This window comes from Scylla paramamosain, chromosome 44 (genome assembly GCF_035594125.1).
Source record: "Scylla paramamosain isolate STU-SP2022 chromosome 44, ASM3559412v1, whole genome shotgun sequence".
Lineage (NCBI taxonomy): Eukaryota > Metazoa > Arthropoda > Malacostraca > Decapoda > Portunidae > Scylla > Scylla paramamosain.
The window spans coordinates 162,501-170,000 of NC_087194.1; the positions used below are offsets into that span (position 1 = coordinate 162,501).

General features: G+C 43.5%; 1 protein-coding gene across 1 annotated transcript in view; it reads left to right on the forward strand.

Moving 5' to 3' along the window:
* LOC135094010 (uncharacterized) overlaps positions 1-7,500 on the forward strand; it is a 21,719-nt gene that overhangs the window by 5,331 nt on the left and 8,888 nt on the right. Inside the window, 1 exon segment of the mRNA XM_063993714.1 lies at positions 6,809-6,885. Coding sequence (XP_063849784.1) covers positions 6,831-6,885 — 55 coding nt within the window. The 5' untranslated portion in view covers positions 6,809-6,830.

A 7,500-nucleotide genomic window follows, 5' to 3' on the forward strand; every position in this document is an offset into this window, starting at 1 on the left:
CTCTCTCTCTCTCTCTCTCTCTCTCTCTCTCTCTCTCCAGTCCCCGGGCTCTCATTGACTCGCAGCCCCCTCCCGTTCTCTTCCTCTCCACAGGGCTGGCTGGATGGTTCTCACTTCTGTTAGTCCCTCTCATTTATCTTCCTCCTCCTCCTCCTCCTCCTCCTCCTCCTCCTCCTCCTCCTCCTCCTCCTCCTCCTCCTGCTTCTCCTCCTCCTCATCCTCATCCATCTTCTCTTGCCGCTAATGGTCTTTGAAAAATGAAGATTCTCTCTCTCTCTCTCTCTCTCTCTCTCTCTCTCTCTCTCTCTCTCTCTCTCTCTCTCTCTCTCTCTCTCTCTCTCTCTCTCTCTCTCTTACCTTTCTTCACACAGACACATCCTGACCGTCTCCATGCCTCTCACAGTACCAGTCACTCTCACTCTCTCTCATCCCTTCCTCTTTCCCACCTCTCAACCCTCTCCCTCTCTCTCTCTCTCTCCCTCTCTCTCTCTCTCCCAAGGCATTAAAAGTAACTCTGGGTATTTTCTAACGTAGGTAATTCAAGTCTTTTTTGTTACGATATTTTGTTTGGCAATAAAACACTAGCTTGTTCAATAAGGACTAAAAAATAACGGGCAACCTCGTAATAGGAGAACCGACCAATGGCAGGCGAGCAGGGGCGTGGCTTGGGCGCTCCACGGACCAATAGGGAGCCCGGAACAGGAGCCGCCGACCAATCACAAGCCTGGAAAAGTAATAAGACTGGGTAGGAAGTTCCCAAATTGCTAACATTATTTTTACTGCAGCCCTAATCTTTAATATTTCCAAGCGATGGGGTGAGAGAGAGTGAGAGAGTGAGGGAGAGAGTGAGTGAGGGAGCTTGGGGGAGAGGAAGGGTGAGACTTGGTTGGATCTCTCTCTCTCTCTCTCTCTCTCTCTCTCTCTCTCTCTCTCTCTCTCTCTCTCTCTCTCTCTCTCTCTCTCTCTCTCTGGTTGTTTTGAAAAGGAGCTGTTTTTTGTTTAAGTTAGGTTAGGTTAGGTTAGGTTGGGTAGGTTAGGTTAAGTTAGGTTACGTTAGGTTAGGTTAAGGTTAGGTTAGGTTAGGTTAGGTTGGTTAGGTTAAGTTAGGTTAGGTTAGGTTAAGTTAGGTTAGGTTAAGTTAGGTTACGTTAAGTTAGGTTAAGTTAGCGCATGTTCAGTTAGGTTAGGTTTAGTTAGGTTAAGTTAGGTTACATTAAGTTAGGTTACATTAAGTTAGGTTACATTAAGTTAGGTTACGTTAAGTTAGGTCAGGTTAAACTATTGTAAAGTTAGGTTAGGTGAACATTCCTACATAGCATTACAAACACATCACGCTAGAGAGAGAGAGAGAGAGAGAGAGAGAGAGAGAGAGAGAGAGAGAGAGAGAGAGAGAGAGAGAGAGAGAGAGAGAGAGTAAAATAGGCCCCTGGGGAAGCCATCAGGAAGGGGGCTGCGTGGCTACCCTTCCTGGGGCGATTAAGTGGGGCTGCTCGACTGTTCCTCCCTCTCTCCCTCTCTCGCTCTCCCCTGAAGCAAGAGAGAGAGAGAGAGAGAGAGAGAGAGAGAGAGAGAGAGAGAGAGAGAGAGATGCGTGGCTAGGTCTGAGAGAAGGAGAGGTGTGCGCAGTGAGAGGTGGCGTACAGCCCTCCCCAGCCCCTCCCAGCCCCTCCTCAGCCCCACTGTGGCTCCACCTCCTGATAACTTCGCCAGGGAAAGTTTGGGGAGGAGGAGGAGGAGGAGGAGGAGGCATCGATCTAACAGGGCTCCGGTCGTCATGGCAACCAGGGGGTGTGGGGGAGGGGTACCAATTTGATCCTAGTCCCCGAAATTGGACCCCACTATTGGGAGAGGCAGGGAGAGTGAGAGAGCGAGTGACAGGGAGGTCTGAATTCCTGCCCGGTTGAAAGGGAAGGAACGGCTGGAGGTATGGATTGGGCTGACTCGTCACTCCCGGGGGCTGGATTGGGCTATTCTGGGCTATTTTGAGCTTGACTGACTGCACCTAGAGGCCGGCTTGGGCTGGCTTTGTTCGGGTGATGGCAAGAATAGCTATTTTGGGCTAGGATGAAGGGTTTTTTGGGCTGTTTTGGGAATAGAAGGGGTGTTTAGGGGCTGTTTGGTTCATAGTAGCTGGATTGGGCTGGAATGATGGCACTTCCTGGTTGATTTGGGCTGTTTTTGTTGGGGTGGTGACAAGAGAGGGTATTTTGGGCTAGAATGACTGTGTGTTGGGCTGTTTTTTATTCGTTTTCTGGCAATATAATACATTAGACACTGTTTTTGTTGACATTACGACGAGATAAGCTATTTTTTTGTACTAGTTACTGTTTACAAGTTAATTCAGGCTGGTTTTGGTGGTGTAACGTAATTGTTAAGCCAAATTTCTGTGTTTTGACAAGGTTTTGAATTCTATAAGGTAAGATTGGATACCTTTTGGGGAGGTTCTGATATGTTTTGATAAGATGTTACAAGGAGAATCACCATGTTTTTTTAAGTTTTTGATTCTTCAGCGCAGGATTTGAAGGAGTTAGCAAGGAATTAAGGTGTTTTTTAGAGTTTCGGGGCAAAATTGATGTGTTTTGTCATGTTTTGGGGAGAATTGACCTGTTTTGATGAGTTTTTGGGGTGTTACAAGAAGGATCACGTTGCTTTTTAGGATTTTTGGTGCTCCAGGGCAGGGTAATCTGGAGTTAGGGTGGAATTAATCCGTTCTGATAAATTTTGTGGTGTTTATGTAAGAAATGAAAGGTTTGGAAGGGAAGAAATTGAATTGTTTTGAGTTAAATTGTTTTTTTTTTTTTGTTTTATGTTCCGTTTTCAGGAAAGTGAGTTGTTTTGATGTGGAGTCTGAAATTTTGTGGAAAGTTGAGATTTTTAAAGAAATTTGTGTTTTGCCAAAGGATTTTCGTATTTTGAGCAAAGGATTTAGCATTTTTTCAGCAAAGGATTTCATTTTTTAGCAGATAATTTCGTAATTTATAATAGGATTTCATATTTTTACCAAAGAATTCAAGAATTTAGCCGAGAATCCTTAAGTTTTAAACAAGAATCTTCAAAATTTTAAACGCTTTCAAAATTTCACCACTCGGACTAACAGTTAGTGAAGGACCTTAAGAGTTTACTGAAGGACCTTGTGCTATACTGAAGAACTTAACATTTCAGCCAAGAATCCTTAAGTTTTAACCAAGAATCTTCAAAATTTTAAACGTTTTCAAAATTTCACCACTCGGACTAACAGTTAGTGAAGGATCTTAAGAGTTTATCAAAAGGACCTTTAGCTATACCGAAGGACTTAACATTTCAACCAAGAATCCTTAAGTTTTGACCAAGAATCTTCAAAATTTTAAACACTTTCAAAATTTCACCACTCGGACTAACAGTTAGTGAAGGACCTTAAGAGTTTACTGAAGGACCTTGTGCTATACTGAAGGACTTAACATTTCAACCAAGAATCCTTAAGTTTTAAACAAGAATCTTCAAAAATTTTAAACACATTCAAAATCTCACCACTCAGTCTAACAGTTAGTGAAGGACCTTAAGAGTTTACTGAAGGACCTTTAGCTATACTGAAGGACTTAACATTTCAACCAAGAATCCTTAAGTTTTGACCAAGAATCTTCAAATATCTCAAATGATTTCAAAATTTCAGGAAATGGTCTTACGTGGGCGAATGGTTCTGTGGGGGACTTAAGTAAAATGTAACCCTTCCTTTTCATATTTACTGTCTTCTAATTTTGATGTTCATGGAAGTGGAGGAGGAGGAAGAGGAGGAGGAGGAGGAAAAGGAGGGTGTTTTGAAAGATATCTCTAATCTAGGAGGAAATATTATTCTCTCCATCTCTCGTTTTCTCTTTCTCCTCCTCCGTTTTCTTTCGCCTACTTCCGTTCTGTTCCTTTCTTTTTCAAGCATTCTCTCTCTCTCTCTCTCTCTCTCTCTCTCTCTCTCTCTCTCTCTCTCTCTCTCTCTCTCTCTCTCTCTCTCTCTCTCTCTCTCTCTCTCTCTCTCTCTGGAAACTTCCTTTGCCTCCTAGAAAAGAGAGAGAGAGAGAGAGAGAGAGAGAGAGAGAGAGAGAGAGAGAGAGAGAGAACGCTCATTTGTTTGATATGATAAACGAAAGAAAAGAAACAGGTCTCTCTCTCTCTCTCTCTCTCTCTCTCTCTCTCTCTCTCTCTCTCTCTCTCTCTCTCTCTCTCTCTCTCTCTCTCTCTCTCTCTCTCTCTCTTTAAAGGAAGTAACATTATTTTCTTTCTTCTTCCCTTCCTCCTTCCCTTCCTTCTTCCCTTCCCTCCTCCTCTTCTCTTTTACTCTCCTTCATTTCATCTTATCTCTCTCTTTCTTTATTCTTTTCTCTCCTCCCTTGAAATTCTTCCTCCTCCTCCTCCTCCTCCTCCTCCTCCTTCTTATCTTTCTTCCTCTCTTACGTCTTCCTTTCTCTTTCTCTCGTATCTTTCTCTTTTTTTCCTCTCTTTCTCTCGTTTTCCTTTCTTCTCGTTCGGTGTAGAATGAAAGAAAAAGAAAATGGGATGCAATAAGAGAGTCTCCCCTCCTCTTTGCAAGGCGGCTATAGAAAACGGGGGATGGACTTTCATCATCATTATCTTCATTATTGTGTTTTTTTTTTCGTTATTTTTCGTTCGTCTCTTTCTTTCTCTATTTTTTTTCTTGTCTTCTCTCTAATTATGCTTTTTTCTTTTTCTTTTTTTCTTTTTCTTTTATTTTCGTGTTTCTTTTATTTCTTTATTTTTTTTCTTGTGACCTTTTGGCTAATTGTTTTGTTCCTTTTCCTCTTTCTTCTTCTCCTCCTCCTCCTCTTCGTTCTTCTTCTTCTTCTTCTTCTTCTTCTTCTTCTTCTTCTTCTTCTTCTTCTTCTTCTTCTTCTTCTTCTTCTTCTTCTTCTTCTTTTTGTTCCTTAATAATTCATCATCTTGCTTCATAAAAATAACTCTCTCTGTCTCTCTCTCTCTCTCTCTCTCTCTCTCTCTCTCTCTCTCTCTCTCTCTCTCTCTCTCTCTCTCTCTCTCTCTCTCTCTCTCTCTCTCTCTCTCTCTCTCTACATTTGTTTTTCAGCCTGTGTGTGTGTGTGTCCGTCCGTCTGTCTGTCTGTATCCTCAAATTAATTTCAAAATATTTCAAAAACCAATGGACAGATTTCAATAATATTTGGTGTCAAGAGGGGCATTGGGACCTGGAATGAGTGTTGTGAATATGAAAGGGATTCGGTCATGCGCATAGATTCTAGAGCATTATTTATATTTATTCTGAAGCATCTACGGATATTTGTCTCCGCGGTGTAAACAAACCTACGGAAATTATCTGAGGGTTTGTATTCAATCTCCCGAAAAATTCTGGCACTACATTGCAAGTTGCGGAAAATTTCTTACACCATTTGATTCTGTTGTATGGTGAAGGTCTCTCTCTCTCTCTCTCTCTCTCTCTCTCTCTCTCTCTCTCTCTCTCTCTCTCTCTCTCTCTCTCTCTCTCTCTCTCTCTCTCTCTCTCTCTCTCTCTCTCTCTCTCTCGTCCTTCCTTTTATCTCCTCTCATTCTTTTCATCTCTCTCTCTCTCTCTCTCTCTCTCTCTCTCTCTCTCTCTCTCTCTCTCTCTCTCTCTCTCTCTCTCTCTCTCTCTCTCTCTCTCTCTCTCTCTCTCTCTCTCTCTCTTTCACGTTTCCCCTCAACTGTCAATATTTTCTTTTATTTTATTCACTTTGTTCTTTCTCTCTCTCTTTCTTTCTTTCTTTCTCTCTTCCTCTTTCTCTCTCTCTCTTTATTTTCTCTCTCTATTTTTCTCTCTCGCGTCTGGCCACTCTATTTTCTTTATCTCTACATCTTTTTCTTCCTCCTCGCATCTCTCTCTCTCTCTCTCTCTCTCTCTCTCTCTCTCTCTCTCTCTCTCTCTCTCTCTCTCTCTCTCTCTCTCTCTCTCTCTCTCTCTCTCTCTCTCTCTCTATTGTATTTGTGTTTTCTCACTTTTTTCTCTGCTTTCCTCTTGCTCTTACCTCTCTCTCTCTCTCTCTCTCTCTCTCTCTCTCTCTCTCTCTCTCTCTCTCTCTCTCTCTCTCTCTCTCTCTCTCTCTCTCTCTCTCATCCATTTCCTTTCGTCATTCTTTTCCTCCTCGCGTGTCTTTCTTCTCTCTCTCTCTCTCTCTCTCTCTCTCTCTCTCTCTCTCTCTCTCTCTCTCTCTCTCTCTCTCTCTCTCTCTCTCTCTCTCTCTCTTTCAGTGTCTCTCTCCCTCCTCTCCCTCCCCCTTCTTCATGTTTTCCTGTCTTCCCTCCTTCTTTTCTTCTCTCATCTCCTCCTCCTCCTCCTCCTCCTCCTCCTCCTCCTCCTCCTCCTCCTCCTCCTCCTCCTCCTTGACGCTTCTTTCATTTCCTCCTTCCTCTTCTTCCTCCTCTTTCCTCTTCAGTCTCCTTCACTTCCCCCCAATCCTCCTCCTCCTCCTCCTCCTCCTCCTCCTCCTCCTCCTCCTCCTCCTCCTCCTCCTCCTCCTCCTCCTCCTCCTCCTTCTCTTCTCTTTCATTCTCCCTCTCACCCTTCTTCTTTTTTTGCAGTTCGTCATAGTCTAACCCTCTTCCTCTTCCCTTTCATCTCCTCCTCCTCCTCCTCCTCCTCCTCCTCCTCCTCCTCCTCCTCCTCCTCCTCCTCCTCCTCCTCCTCCTCCTCCTTCCCTTAACATCCCTGTCTATCTGTCTCTGTCAGTGTATGCATCTCTCTCTCTCTCTCTCTCTCTCTCTCTCTCTCTCTCTCTCTCTCTCTCTCTCTCTCTCTCTCTCTCTCTCTCTCTCTCTACAGACTTTGTTATTACAGGACTGGTATAGAGAGAGGGTTTATGCGGCTCCTTCCTCCAAGTACCCTTCAGGAGAACTCGTCAGCAACACAGCAAGGTAGAGAGAGCCAGCCAGCCAGCCAGCCAGTCACTCAGTCTGTCATTCAGTCAGTCAGCCCCTTCAGACACTCGCAGCCCCCCACACACGCACCCACACACCCACACACCCACACAGCCTGACTTAAGAACCACCTTCTGTGTTTTGCTATTTTAATCTTGTGTTCTTTTCATTTGTTTCTTTAATTTTTCTTCTTTTTTTCCGTCATTTAACAGTTTTTTATCATATTCTTATCTTTTTATCGTTATATTCTTGCTGTTTTCGTTTCCTCGCCTCTCTTCAGTCCCCCAGCACAGCCAGCACTATTAACAGCCCCACCTTGCCTGTTTTCAGCCCCCTCTTTGTCTTGTGTTAGCCATTTTCTGACTTGTTTTTCTCTCTCTCCTCATTTTCTTCGTTGTTTTCACCCGCAAAGACACACAGCCCCTTTCAAAACAATCTTATCTTCTTCCCAGCCCAGTTCGTTCATGTCCTCTCTTTCTTAATCTTTTTTTTTTTTTATTTTCTTCTCTTTTTCTCTCCTCCTCCTCCTCCTCCTCCACACAGCAGAGTTATAAGGGGCTTTGTTTGCTATTACCGTCTTGTTGTTGTTGTTGTTGTTGTTGTTGTTGTTGT